The 15,472-nt window shown below is 39.6% G+C and overlaps 1 protein-coding gene across 1 annotated transcript in view; it reads right to left on the bottom strand.

The window, feature by feature from the left end:
* Positions 1–13,690, bottom strand: part of LOC115144691 (cholecystokinin receptor-like) — a 42,416-nt gene extending 28,726 nt beyond the window's left edge. Inside the window, exons 1-2 of the mRNA XM_065026109.1 lie at positions 13,323–13,690; positions 4,446–4,694 (exon numbers count right to left, since the gene is read on the bottom strand). Of these exons, the coding sequence (XP_064882181.1) occupies positions 4,446–4,694; positions 13,323–13,494 (421 nt within the window). The 5' untranslated portion in view covers positions 13,495–13,690. The remainder of the gene's footprint in view (positions 1–4,445; positions 4,695–13,322) is intronic.
* Positions 13,691–15,472: the final 1,782 nt, after the last annotated feature.

Genomic DNA, 15,472 nt, shown 5'->3' with positions numbered 1-15,472 from the left:
TTATTAAATATTAAAGCATTTGACCTCTCACTAAAGGCGTCACTCAAAAGTTATACTTAAATCTGAACTAGATTTAACGAAAAATGTAAATCCCCCAAAATTGGAAGGTAGTGTTACGGATACAAGTATCCTGTGGGTGTGTATCCTGTGTTCTTTTCTCTCCTTCTCCCCTCACAGGTGAAAATCATCACTCCCCAATCAGTCACCAATCCAATCATCAATCAGAAGACACACCTCCTCCTGTTTCCTACCCTATCACAGTTCATTTCCCTTGGTTTAAAAACCCTGTCAGTTGTTTACTCTAGAGCTCAATCTCTCTGTAAATGCCATGTCTGTAGGTCTCTGTGGTTCACGCTCTCTTTGTGTATTAACCTCGCTTTTGTTTGAGCACCACCATAGCACTTTGTCCTCACCTGTGAGTATTGTTTTGGTTATGGTGTTTGTTTGTTTGCTGGTGGGAAAAGGGGAAACCAAGACAAGTCGCCCATGGGCATACACTACCCGTAGGTAGACTTTGTTAAATACACTAGTTAGAACTGGGTGGACCACCCACTGTTTTTTTGGTTAGTTAGTTAGCTGTTGTTAAAGTAGGCTAGTCTAGCTTAGGGGTGTTTTTGAATACTTATTGTTTCTTTCCTTGGGTCCAGCTCAGCCCCTTTTCCTGCTCCCCCCATTACCGTGTGTTTATTAATAAACCCTGAGTTTGAATGTAGATTTCAGTAGTCGTGTTTATTTCGTTCACACTTTTACTTTGTCACAATTATAATTTCCATGAGTTATGTTACGGGTCTCATTACCATCCCCCCTAGACTGTCGGGCCAAAAGGGATTTGTAACAGGTAGATAAAAATGATTTGTGACATTGTGGTTACAATGAAGAATGTAAATAAGATGCTGTGTTTTTATTTACAGTAGTGATGGACAGATGGTGGCATTTTGAAAACAGGTTTTCAAACACTTGTAGCGAAATTAACAGGACAATAGACAGTTATAGCCCGGCTACTGTAGGTGTGGAAGTGACACCTGCCCAGTACTCCTCACCCCGCTCTAAACTCCACCCTTAGCACAGTTACCGTACAAAAACAAGCTGTTTATCTAAAAAAACAAAAAAAAACATGACATTGCGACCAAAGAGAACAGACAAAATGTACATCGTTTTCATGGTTCATTATGGCCTATTATAATATTGACCATGTTGTTCAGGTCAGGATAACCAAAACACTTCTTTATTAATGCAACCGCTGTGTCAGATTTCAAAAAGGCTTTACGGCGAAAGCACACTTATGTTAGGTCAGCGCCTAGACACAGAAACCCATACAGCCATTTTCCAACCAAGGAGAGTGTCACAAAAGTCAGAAGTAGAATTAAAATTAATCACTTACCTTTGATTATCTTCATCTGGTGGCACTGCCAGGTCTCCATGTCAGACAACAAATGTTTGTTTTGTTCGATAATGTTCATTTCGATGTCCAAATACCTCCGTTTTGTTGGTGCGTTCAGAAATCCAAAGGCACAATGCGCACTCAACACTAAGACAAAAAGTCAAAAAAGTACAATAAAAGATAGTCGAAACATTTCAAACGATGTTTAAAATCAATCCTCAGGTTGTTTTTGTCATAAATAATCAATATTTCAACCGGACAAAAGCTTCGTCAATGGAAAAAGTAAACAAGAAATGCACGCTCCCGATCACATGCTTGGTTCATGTCTGGAAATTTCCACTGTCCTCTTATTGAACGTGGTGCATCTCCCTCATTTTTCAGAGTAAAAGCCTGACACAATGCCTAAAGTCTGGTCACATGTTAAGGAAGCCATAGAGATCGTGAACTGGGTCCTAAGTCTTTGTATGGTGGATAGGCTTTCAATGGAAAAACAGCCTTTCAAAATAATTGTACTTCCTGGTTGGATTTTCCTGGGGTTTTCATGTGCCATATCAGTTCTGTTATACTCAGACATTATTTTAACAGTTGTGGAAACTTTAGAGTTTTCTATCCAAATCTACTAAGTTTATGTATATCCTAGCATATGGGCCTGAGTAGCATGGCAGTTTAAAGTGGGCACACTCTTCATCCGGAGGTCAAAATACTGCCCCCTGCCCAAGACAGATTTTAAACAATATTTATATTTTTGAGACTGTGGGTATTAAGAACAATCCTGTTGAAGTTGTTTATTTGGTGAGATCAGGAAGGACGGTATAGCACAGAATAACGGTAGCTTTGGAAGTGAACATTTCTATTCGTTTTCTACCTTGAATGTTTAAAACTTGTTATGGATGCAATCCCACTAACGGGATAAGTGTCATCAACAATCGTTGAATAGCATAGCGCTACATTCAATAAATATTACTATAAATATTTATATTCATGAAATCACAAGTGCAAATATAGGAAAACACATCTTAGCCTTTTGTTAATCTACCTGTTGTGTCAGATTTTGAAATGATTCAGCGACAGCAATACAAGCGTTTGTGTAAATTTATAGATCGCACGATAAAACATTAAGTACACTTAGCATCAGGTAGCTTGGTCACGGAAATCAGAAAAGCAATCAAATTAATCGTTTACCTTTGAGGATCTTTGGATGTTTTCACTCACGAGACTCCCAGTTACACAACATGTTCCTTTTGTTCCATAAAGATTATTTTTATATCCAAAATACCTCCGTTTGTTTGCCGTGTTATGTTCAAATCCACAGGAAAGAGCGGTCACGACAACGCAGACGAAAATTCCAAATAGTTTCCATAATGTCCACAGAAACATGTCAAACGTTTTTTATAATCAATCCTCAGGTTGTTTTTAAAATATATAATCGATAATGTATCAACCGCAAATGTCTTTTTACAGTAGGAGAGGGAAAAGTAATACCTATACAAAGTCTGTTGCGCGAGCAAAACTCATGTGACCACTTGACGCGATGTTATCGTTCTGGTTCATTTTCCAAAATAAAAGCCTGAAACTATGTCTGAAGACTGTTGACATCTTGAGGAAGCGATAGGAAAAGGAATCTGGTTCATATCCCATTAAATCCAGCAAAGGGAGACTATGGAACATAGAATAGAAGCTACAATGTCCCCTTGCATAAAATAGAAGCTACTTCCTGTTTTGATTTTCCTCAGGGTTTCGCCTGCAATATCAGTTCTGTTATACACACAGACAATATTTTGACAGTTTTGGAAACTTTAGAGTTTTCTATCCAATACTAATAATAATATTTATATATTAGCAACTGGCCGTTTACAATGGGCACCTTTTATCCAAGCTACTCAATACTGCCCCTGCAGCCATAAAAAGTTAAAATATACGATTGAATATTAAACTATTTGTGAAAAGATGTAATGTCATGTTGGCCTTCTAAACAAGATACTTTTAACTAGTCAGTGGCCACACCCTCGTGAGCCTAGACATTACGCCGGAGTCATGGACCGCCCCTTTCTCAGAAGTGTATAAAACCCACTCCTGACGAAACTTACATTAGACCAGTCCGCATGCAGCTGTGGCTACATGGCTGACAAATGGTTTAAAACTACAAGTCCAGAAAACCAAACCGCGTGTTATGTTGGCTACACTGCTAGAAATTGTTCAACTCTGAGACTATCAATCACTACAGAATAAGAGCCATCCTAAACACAGAATTACTGGTCTGCAGCTAGAAATGACATAAACCTAGGATGAGAGTACTGACATCTGCCGAAACATCTATTCTAAGAACATGGCACGCCTGACGTATCCATTATGAATACAACCCAAGAATTTCTGTCGATTGGCTCTTCAGCAGACGGACCAGCGATTTCATCAGAGACAACAAGACAAACAAATGTATATATGTACATTGCAATTTCTTTGAGAATGAGCGGCCTTTCATGTGCAAAGGATTAGCATTTCAATTAATATAATTATCAACTGTGCGGTAGTGAATCCATTTAGTCTTTCCTGCTCTTTTATGTGTCCCCACCCCTTTCCATTATCTACCAAGCCATCATATCGGTTTAGCCCACTAGGGACGTATCAATATATTGTGTAGTAACCAATATCTACTGTTCATTTGTTACGTATGTTACGTATATTAGTTAGTAAACAAATCATTAAACCAATTTGTATATCACTGATTCATCATTTAGGCTAGAGTTCGTGCAGATATCCAAGAGTTTGCGACATTCAGTAATGGGAACTTATGAGGTAATAATAATTCATTAGTAGAAGACTGTAATTTATATTCAGGAAATCATAACTCTAATTCTCAACATTGTCCGTGGTGCTCCGACTTCCTAGTTAATGAATGTTTACATGATATTAGTTTAATCACATAATACACCTAGAGTACTGATTTGATATAAACACATCTTCACATTTAATGATAGCCCAGAAACGACAACATGGAATTAGATAATTGGTGAATTTGTGCAGTTCGACTGCTTTGCAGACGGTCTGGAGATGGCCACAATCTTACCCATGAAGTAGGTGACCATTTTACACATGGCGGCTCCGAAGATGAAGTCCTCCAGCAGGTTTGGGATGAGCGTGAAGGGCATGCAGAAGACAGCCAACATCAGGTCACTGACCGCCAGCGACAGCAAGAAGGAGTTAGTGACCGTGCGCATGCGCTTGTTGACCGTCAGGACCACAATGATCAGAAGGTTGCCAAAGACGCTGAGCAGGAAGATGAGAGAGTAGAGCAGGATGCGCACAGAGTCCATCTCTGAGAGAGAGAGAGGCAGATGACAATGATCACATATTAAAACATCAGTAAAAGTCGGAAGTTTACATACACTTATGGCGGAGTCATTAAAACGTATTTTTCAATCACTCCACAAATGTATTGTTAACAAACTATCGTTTTGGCAAGTCAGATAGGGCATCTACTTCGTGCATGACCAGTCATTTTTCCAACAACTGTTTAAAGACAGATTATTTCACTTATACGTCGCTGTGTCACTATTCCAGTGGGTCAGAAGTTTACAAACACTAAGTTCACAGTGCCTTTAAATAGCTTGGAAAATTCCAGAAAATTATGTCATGGCTTTAGAAGCTTCTGTCGATGTATTTCAAAGCCTACCTTCAAACTGAGTGCCTCTTTGCTTGACATAATGAGAACATCAAAAGAAATCAGCAAAGACCTCAGAAAAATTATAGCCTTCCACAAGTCTGGTTCATCCTTGGGAGCAATTTCCAAATGCCTGAAAATACCACGTTCATCTGTACAAACAATAGTACGCAAGTATAAACACCATGGGACCACGCAGCCATCATACCTCTCAGGAAGGTTCTGTCTCCTAGAGATGAACGTACTTTGGTGCGAAAAGTGCAAATCAATCCCAGAACAACAGCAAAGGACCAAGATGCTGGAGAAAACAGGTACAAAAGTATCTACATCCACAGTAAAACTAGTGCTATATCGACATAACCTGAAATGTTGCTCATCAAGGAAGAAGCCACTGTTCCAAAACCGCCATAAATGAGCCAGACTGCGGTTTGCAACTGCACATGCGGATAAAGATAGTACTTTTTGGTCCTCTGGTCTGATGAAACAAAAATAGAACTGTTTGGCCATAATGTCCATTGTTATGTTTGGAGGAAAAAGCGGGAAGCTTGCAAGCCGAAGAATACCATGCCAACCGTGAAGCACGGGGGTGACAGCATGTTGTGGGGGTGCTTTGCTGCAGGAGGGACTGGTGCAGTTCACAAAAAAGATGGCATAGCGAGGCAGGAAAATTGTTGGATTTATTGAAACAACATCAAGACATCAGTCAGGAAGTTAAAGCTTGGTCGCAAATGGATCTTCCAAAAGGACAATGACCCCAAGCATACTTCCAAGGTTGTGGTAAAATGGCTTAAAGGACAACAAAGTCAACGTATTGGAGTGGCCATCACAAAGCCCTGACCTTAATCCTATAGAAAATTTGGGGGCAGAACTGAAAAAGCGTGTGGGCGCAAAGTGGCCTACAAACTTGACTCAGTTACACCAGCTCTGTCAGGAGGAATGGGCCAAAATTCACCCAACTTATTCTGGGAACCTTGTGGAAGGTTACCCGAAACGTTTGACCTAAGTTGAACAATTTAAAGGCAATGCTACCAAATACTATTTGAGTGTAAACTTCTGACCCACTGGGAATGTCATAAAATAAATAAAAGCTGAAATAAATAATTATTTCTAGTATTATTCTGACATTTCACATTCTTAAAATAGAATGGTGATCCTAACTGACCTAAAACAGGGAATTTGTACTATGATTAAATGTCAGGTTTGACTGAGTTTAAATGTATTTGGCTAAGGTGTATGTAAACTTCCGACTTAAACTGTACAGTCGTTTTATTTATATTAGTTCAACAATTTTTTATGTACATTTCGTTTAGTTTCAGTTCGTTTTCAGATGCATTTGACTAGTTTTATGAATAGATTGTCAGAGTCCTGTGTGTAGGTGGCAAGGAAGTCAGGCGCAGGAGAGTCAAAAACGGAGTGTAAAATGGAGTCATTTAATAAATGTCCAAGTAACATGCTCCATAACACTAACAAGAACAGACATAAACAAACATGGGTACGAGGACCCGTCGCGCACCTATACAACAAACAACACTGACATAAAACAATCTCTGACAAAGACATGAGGGGAAACAGAGGGTTACACAATACACAACAGGTAATGGAATGGAATAGAAACCAGGTGTGTGGGAAGACAAGACAAAACCAATGAAAAATGGATCAATGATGGCTAGAAGACCGGTGACGTCGACTGCCGAGCACCGCCCGAACAAGGAGAGGCAACGGCTTCGGCAGAAGTCGTGACATAGATTTATATAAAAATGGATTGGATTTACGGTATATAGCACTTTTCTACCAACTGAGGTACTCAAAGCGCTTTTCATAATAAGGGGGAAACTCACCTCATCCACCACCAATGTGCAGCACCCACCTGGGTGATGTACGGCAACCATTTTTTGCCAGAACGCTCACCACACATCAGCTATCAGGTGGAGATGTGAGGAGTGATATATGCCATGTAGGAATGAGGGGGATGATTAGATGGCCATGATGGAATAGGGCAAGATTGGGAATTTAGCTGCACTCTTACGATAAGTGCCATCAGGTTTTTTATTACCACAGAGAGTCAGGACATCTGTTTTAACGTCCCATCCGAAAGATGGCACCTTACGCAGGGCAATGTCCCCTTGCATCTACATGTCAACTGCATTAACTTTACAAGAATCCTGTAATCAAAGTTAATGATGTTTTGACTGCAGTGGACTGCAAGCTTCTGCATTTGCCCTTCACCAACTTCATCCTGCAGGTTTTGTCTGCATTGTGGGAGGCTCTATTGTCAACAAATCATTAGGGTGTTTTTGTTAGACTAACGCGAACGTGACCCAAGGCATGACTGAAACAGGATTTATATGTACAACAGTGGATATACAAATAAATGTGATATTTGAGGCTCTTTCTCTCGAAGTGATTGTACAATGTACACATATTATATTATGAATTTAGTTTGTGAGTGTGTGATATGTTTACTTCGACATTATAAAGAAAACCTTAAACAATAGCAACACTGCCATGTTAATCTGAGCCTTGCTGTTAGAAAACCACATTCGGGTCCGACTTTCGGCTGTCACTTCATTCCTAGACTGTTCATCTACAGTCTACAGCTTTATCCTTTCCACTCAAACGCTCCCAATATCTGCAGTGCTGCTTGTGGCAATGTCATTGCGCTGAGTCAGGGTTAGAATCAGGGTTTCCCAAACTAGGGGTCGCAACCCCAAATGGGGTTGCTTGATTTGAAATTTGGGTCACGAGTGAAAATTTGCACCTGGTAGATCCAGGGTTATGCCAGAAACCTCTGGTTGCTGCACGATGCGGTTGTAATAGCCTAATAAACTGTATGCTTTCCCAAGTCGTAGTGGGAGGGCCGCACACCATATCATCACGACTTAAAGTTTACTTCGATATGGTTATTATATCAATATTTACGCACAAAGGCGTTTCCACAGCCAATTTGTACATAATTAATTTTACAGACACCAAACAAATCCCGCCATGTCGAACAAACAAATGATCTGTCAGCATTTATAAAATTGTACCGAAACCTAATGTTTCCATCACAGCTGTCCTGATTTTATTTTAAACCGTATGAAATTACCTGCATTAAAACTGTGGATGCTAACGTGGTTAGTGATGTTATTTTCTACACAGGATCAATCATACATTATTGTATACCTTTCTGATGCATTTCATTCACTTCAAACCATACTGTCAAAAAATACTGTCAGACTGATTTTTACATGGCGGGGTCGCATTTATTTAAAAAACGGAACATAATTCATGATGGCCTTTATTTTATGTATAAAACGGGTTTTGTTAAAAGTGCTCTCTACTCATAGAAGTAAAGTTGCCTGGAAGATTATTTTGTGTTGCCACACCGGCAGAACCTTTCCAGTTGAAAAAGGTTTCTCCAGGAACACCTCTGAAAAGGGTATTTAAGGAGCCCCTGTGTAAACGTTCGAACCGGAACCCTTTGTGACGGGAGGAGTTCCATTTTTAACTGTTGTAATATAGGAGGTGGCAGCTTATCGGATTAGAGCTGTGGCTTTTAGATAGTTATGTTTGGGCCACTGTTAGCGTAAATGTCATTCCTGTTAAGTTTGTACACTGCAACAAACAAAAAAATCATTGAAAATGTATAGAATTATATATTCTAATATAATAGTAACATTGCTGATTACATTCAGTATTAAAGTGGTAACTAATCCAACTATGGGATTTGCATAGACTTCTGAGGAACTCATACACCTCTGTTAGCCTCATTGATGCTACACAACTGGCAGTGTTAAACCTTGATGACAATACAGCAGAAAAGTTTAAGAGAAATGACATCTACTCTCAAAAAGATATATTAAAGCCACGCCCCTAGTAAGCCAAGCCTCCATTCCATGGTTCCTCCAGGAAGGTACAAATATGAAGCATTGAACAGCCATTGTTCCTTGAGGAACTCTAGGGTTTCCTTGATAATCTCAAGGGTTCCTTGAGTCAGTCCTTATTCTAAGAGTGCAGACTCTGCAAAATTACTTTGCCATGAGCAGCACCACAGATATTGAGATGAGCGAGATGCAAGACTTCGCTCTCACACAGTATCTCCATAAATGCATGGGTTCGCTTCACACCATTACAGCATGATAGCCACAGGACCAAAACAGTGGAGTGAAGTGAAGTTTAGCCTTGTGGTTTAAATGTTTTATTTCAGTTTGATGTTTTTTCAGGATTAGTTTTTGTTTTAGTTTCAGTTTATTGTAATTTACCTTGGATGGAAGCGACAGTTACTGTCAGGCCATAAATTGCTCTGTCTCCGAGACAGCCGAGTCAGCTGAAAACATTTTAGCCATGGAGTCTGCAGATGAAGTCTACATTATAAGAAGTGTGTGTGTGTGTGTGTGTGTGCTTGCCTGCGTGCATGTGTGTGCATGCGTGCATATGCTTGTATGTAAGGGGGGCTGGTGTCGTATCTATGAGTGCAGTTCTATACCTTTTCCCCATAATTTTGGTCCATACCTCTCCTATTTTGAGGAAACGTATCTCCACAGGTTTTCATTTTTTTCTATATTTGATTAATTACACAACTTTGTCTGGTGATAGTTAAGTTGAAAATATATTAACTTTAATAGTGATGCTCTGTGGAAAATGCAATTTCAGCATATTGAGCCATAAAAGTGATGCATCAGTGGAGTGTGAAATATATAGAATTATATAGACTTTGATTTAATTTCCTCCTCTACTATAGTAAAAACCTATGAGAGAACAGCGAATAGCCTGGAACCACAAGGTCTGTCTCAGTCTGATAATAGACGCCTAGTCTACTAAGTATGCACCAGACACAGCCAGCCGTGAGGAGTTTCTCAACTATTGTAATGTTCAGTGGTGCATGACAAGCAGCGGCAAAAACTGATTTGTTCTTATTGTCACTCAAAGAGAGTCGAGCATATAACAATTGCTTGTTTTTTTTATTCTTGTAGATCATAATAAGCTTGAATATGAATTAAAGATGCCTCCTTTAAATGAAATATTACCAAATATAAAATTGAAGGACACCATATTTAATTGAATAATATAATGTGAATGTGTTGAGATCGATGTGGTTGGGGTATCAATAGAAATCACTCCAGCCAGGTGACCGAAAACAGTTTGAGATTCTCCAAAGTAACCACCCTTTGCATTGATGACAGCTTTGCACACTCTTGGCATTCTCTCAACCAAATTCACAAGGTAGTCATCTGAAATGCATTTCAAATAAACAGGTGTGCCTTGTTCAAAGTTAATTTGTGGAATTTCTTTCCTTCTTAATGCGTTTTAGCCAGTTGTGACAGGCAGGAGTGGTATACAGAAGATAGCCCTATTTGTATACAGAAGATAGTTCTATTTGGTAAAAGACCATATTATGGTAAGAACAGCTCAAATAAGCAAAAAGACAACGACAGTCCATCATTACTTTAAGACATGAAGGTCAGTCAATGAGGAAAATGTCAAAGAACTTCAAGTGCGGTTGCAAAAACCACCAAGCGCAATGACGAAAGAGGCTCTCATGAGGACCGCCACAGGAAACGAGGACCGAGAGTTATCTCCGCTGAAGAGGATAAGTTCATTAGAGTTACCAGCCTCAGAAATTGCAGCCCAAATAAATGCTTCACAGAGTTCAAGTAATAGACACATCTCAACATCAATTGTTCAGAGTAGAGTCCGTGAATATGGCCTTCATGGTCGAATTACTGCAAAGAAACAACTACTACAGGACACCAATAAGAAGAAGAGACTTGCTTGGGCCAAGAAACACGACCAATGGACATTAGATCAGTGGAAATCTGATGAGTCCAAATTTGAGGTTTTTGGTTCCGACCGCTGTGTCTTTGTGAGACGCAGAGTAGGTGAACAGATGATCTCTGCATGTGTGATTTCCACCTTGAAGCATGGAGGAGGAGGTGTGATGGTGTAGTGGGGCTTTGCTGGTGACACCGTCTACGTTTTTTTTAGAATTCAAGGCACACTTAACCAGCAATGGCTACCACAGCATTCTGCAGCGAAACGCCATCCCATCTGGTTTGCGCTTAGAGGGACTATAATTTGATTTTCAACAGGACAATTACCCAACACACCTCCAGGCTGTGCAAGGGCTCTTTGACCAAGAGTGATGGAGTGCTACATCAGATGACCTGGTCTCCACAATCACCCGACCTCAACCCTACTGGGATGGTTTGGGACGAGTTGGACGGCAGAGTGAAGGAAAAGCAGCCACCAAGACCTCAGAGTATGTGGGAACTTCAAGACTGTTGGAAAAGCATTCCAGGGGAAGCTGGTTGAGAGAATGCCAAGAGTGTGCAATGCTGTCTTCAAGGCAAAGGGTGGCTACTTTCAAAAAATCTCAAAAATATTTTTATACAACACTTTTGGTTACTACATGATTCCATATGTGTTATTTAACTATAATTCGATATAGGGGGTGCTCTTTTAATTTTTGGATAAAAACATTCCCGTTTTAAACAAGATATTTTGTCACAAAAAGATGCTCGACTATGCATATAATTGACAGCTTTGGAAAGAAAACACTCTGACGTTTCCAAAACTGCAAAGATATTATCTGTGAGTGCCACAGAACTAATGCTACAGGCGAAATCAAGATGAAATTTCATACAGGAAGTTCCCCAGATTTTGAATGCGCTGTGTTCCAATGTCTCCTTATATGGCTGTGAATGCGCCAGGAATGAGCCTATACTTTCTGTCGTTTCCCCAAGGTGTGTGCAGCATTGTGACGTATTTGTAGGCATATCATTGGAAGATTGACCATAAGAGACTACATTTACCAGGTGCCCGCTTGGTGTCCTCCGTCGAAATTATTGCGTAATCTCCAGCTGCGTGCATTTTTCCATTTGGTTCAGAGGAGAAACCAAACTGCCAGGAATGATTTATCATCGAATAGATATGTGAAAAACACCTTGAGGATTGATTCTAAACAACTGTTTGCCATGTTTCTGTCGATATTATGGAGTTAATTTGTAAATAAGTTAGGCGTTGTAATGACTGAATTTTCGGGGGGTTTTCTTAGCCAAACATGATGAACAAAACGGAGCGATTTCTCCTACACAAATAATCTTTTTGGAAAAACTGAACATTTGCTACCTAACTGAGAGTCTCCTCATTGAAAACCTCCAAAGTTCTTCAAAGGTAAATGATTTTATTTGAATGCTTTTCTTGTTTTTGTGAAAATGTTGCCTGCTGAATGCTAGGCTTAATGCTATGCTAGCTATCAATATTTTGAAAATCTGAGATGACAGTGTTGTTAACAAAAGGCTAAGCTTGAATATATTTATTTAATTTCATTTGCGATTTTCATGAATAGTTAACGTTGCGTTATGCTAATGAGCTTGAGGCTATGATTACGCTCCCGGATACGGGATTGCTCGACGCTAGAGGTTAATAGTTTTGATTATTCACTATCATTCTACAATGTAGAAAATAGTAAAAAATAAAGAAAAACCCTTGAATGTGTAGGTGTGTTCAAAGCTTTTGGCTGGTACTGTATATTAACTTTTGTTTGTGCCTAGATAAAGAACCATTACATTATGTGCACACTGAATGAGTGGTCACCAAATGTATTTTCAACACTTTCCCTGGATGCCACTAGTCTTGTTCAACTAAACATTTAATCTGTTTTATCCGAAGTGTCCCCACTTGCATCACCGAACAACTAGCTTTTGTGTGGCATTGACTAGTAAGACGCTTCAGGAAGGTGTCACCTGTGCCAGCAAGGCAGAGTTTGCGCCAGGAACGGGCCGACTCGGGAGGAAGTAGTACTCTCTAAGCAAGCAGCATGACGTCCTTTACATGTGCAATGTCATTTTGTTCCAAAATTTGATTTATTTATTGTTTTTTAAGAGGCAATTACTCAAAAATGTCAAACTAAAATTGGTTTGAACACACAAATCTTCAGGGGTCATTTTGCAACAAAAACAATTCTGCCCACTTATTTCCCTTTAAAATGTGTTTGCCTTAGGATAGCCAGCATGCACATATCTAAATCTTACCAAACTTTACTTTTTTTCTGTCAGAAAATATACATTTCCATTAAGGTGGGCGTCTTCCCCCAAGTTACCCTATTGTTCAATGTGGTGTGAACAACCTGCTGCTGTGACAAACAATGCCAAATATTGTAAATGATTTTCTTCACAACCCATCATATAATTTAATGGAGGAATTAATCTCATGTAATTAATTCAATGATAGGAAATTATTCAAGAACCTCAAAACAACAGAGATAGTTATAGAGAATCTTTAGGAATCTTCCAGTATTACCTTTTTGTCGTGCGGATGGTGGTTTTGTGATGACAGACGCATTGGTACAGGTGGTATTGGTAACTTCCTTGCTCATATTTCCAGATGCGTTCATGGATGATTTGCTCTGCAGGCGTGGCAGACAGTCCAGGAATGTTGACAAGGAAGTGTCATTCGAAGTTTGTAATGCCATGTTTTGTTTCTCTGTTCTTCAAACTATTAAAATTAATCAAATAACTTTTCATCCTTATCAGTTGTATCTCTATGAAATAACTATAAAAGTTGCAAAGTGCATCAGAAAAATGCCCATGGTAGCATATCTGGTCCACAGGATTATTTCCAATTTACTCTCCTGTCGTTTTGACATAGAAACATTCTGTAGGCGAGCTGTCATATATGTCAATCCACTGACAGTCTGCGGAAAGATGCAGATCCATGAGTAGAGTCACCGGGAGCACACTGGCATTACTGTTGTGTGGAGACCTGAGAGATTTTCTGGCATATAGAGAGAGGGTGTGTGTTTTTATACTGAAGGATATCTCTCTCTCTCGCTCTCTCTCTCCTCTCTATGCATGTCACTATATAAACACGCGTTGGAGAGGGGTGTTTGGGATGAGGGGCCATGCAGTTACTTAACTGCAGCACAGTAGAATATACTGTAGCTTGATGCTGCCTCCCAGTGGAAGTTACAACACTTTAGCCCAGTGGTCGCCAACATTTTCTGAGCCAAGATCACTTTTTGAGTCCAAAGCAAGCCGAGATCTACAATTCAGAATAGTTTTTAAGCATATTGCCTATGATTAAATTGCCTATGCTTAAATACTTATTTTACATCATAATTTGCAAATAAATTCATTAAAAACTTTCAGGATTTTTTTTTCTCATTTTGTATGTCAGTTGAAGTGTACCTATGATGAAAATTACAGGCTTCTCTCATCTTTTTAAGTGGGAGAACTTGCACAATTGGTGGCTGACTAAATACTTTTTTTGCCCCACTGTATTTGATAAAACTCTGTATTTAACAAGTCTACCAAGGTCTTAGTTTTGTCCTCACACAACATTTTTCATTAAACTTTTTCACCCCGGACGCTTTATCTGGACATAAATCTGTGGGATCTCCTCCGGCCGAGGAAAAAAAGCTAAGTAACATTATGCCTTCCCGTTGCGGTCACTGTAATCTTAATATACAGGAGAACTGTTGCCTTATGGTGAGGATAGCTGAGTTGCAAGCTTGGTTTAAGACAAATCGTTAGGCAAGGGCAATTTAAGTTTTGGAAAGGATGGTAAAGTGTCTGTGTCACAAGTAAATACAGGTATTGTGGTTAAAACCCCTCTACAATTTTCTCATGGCTTCTGGTGACTTTCATTCAGCCTATAAAAACTTTCAACCGGTTTTCCCCTCTAAGCATCAGAGCCTGATCTTCTCGGTTCTCTCCTCCACCAGTTATGGGTCTGAGCTGCTGAAACAGCCTACCATTAGCTTGGACAAATTAAAAACACAAGTCATTAGCGACTCCATTACCTGTAACATTGCTTGAAAATAATCATCCAGTGATCATACATTGTTTACCAGGGGGTGGGGCTACCGATCTAAAGATGTTACTGGCTGAGGCTAAAACTGGCGTGTATAGATGGTATAAGGATATTGTTATCCACGGCGGCAACAACAATGCTAGGATGAAACAGTCTGCTCAATCACCTTTTATAGCTACTGTTTACAGGCCTCCTGGGCCATATACAGCATTCCTTATTGAGTTCCCTGAATTCCTATTGGAACTCGTAGTCATGGCAGATAATATCCAACTTTTTGGTGACTTCAATATTCACATGGAAAAGTCCATAGACCCACTCCAAAAGGCTTTTGGAGCCATTATCGACTGGGTTTTGTCCAACCTGTCTCCAGACCTACTTATTGCCACAATTATACCCTGGATCTCAGACAACCCAAAGTTTCCTAGATGCCCTTCCAGACTCCCTCCACCTCCCCAAGGACATTGGAGTACAAAAATACGTTAACCACCTAACCGAGGAGCTAAACTTAACTTTGCATAATACCCTGGATGCAGTCGAACCGCTAAAATAAAAAAAACTTTGTTCAAAAAATTAGCTCCCTGGTATACAGAAAATACCAGAACCCTGAAGTAAGCTTCCGGAAAAATGGAACGAAAATG

This window comes from Oncorhynchus nerka, linkage group LG2 (assembly GCF_034236695.1).
Source record: "Oncorhynchus nerka isolate Pitt River linkage group LG2, Oner_Uvic_2.0, whole genome shotgun sequence".
Classification (NCBI taxonomy): domain Eukaryota; kingdom Metazoa; phylum Chordata; class Actinopteri; order Salmoniformes; family Salmonidae; genus Oncorhynchus; species Oncorhynchus nerka.
This window is presented reverse-complemented; position numbering and strand designations above follow the sequence as displayed.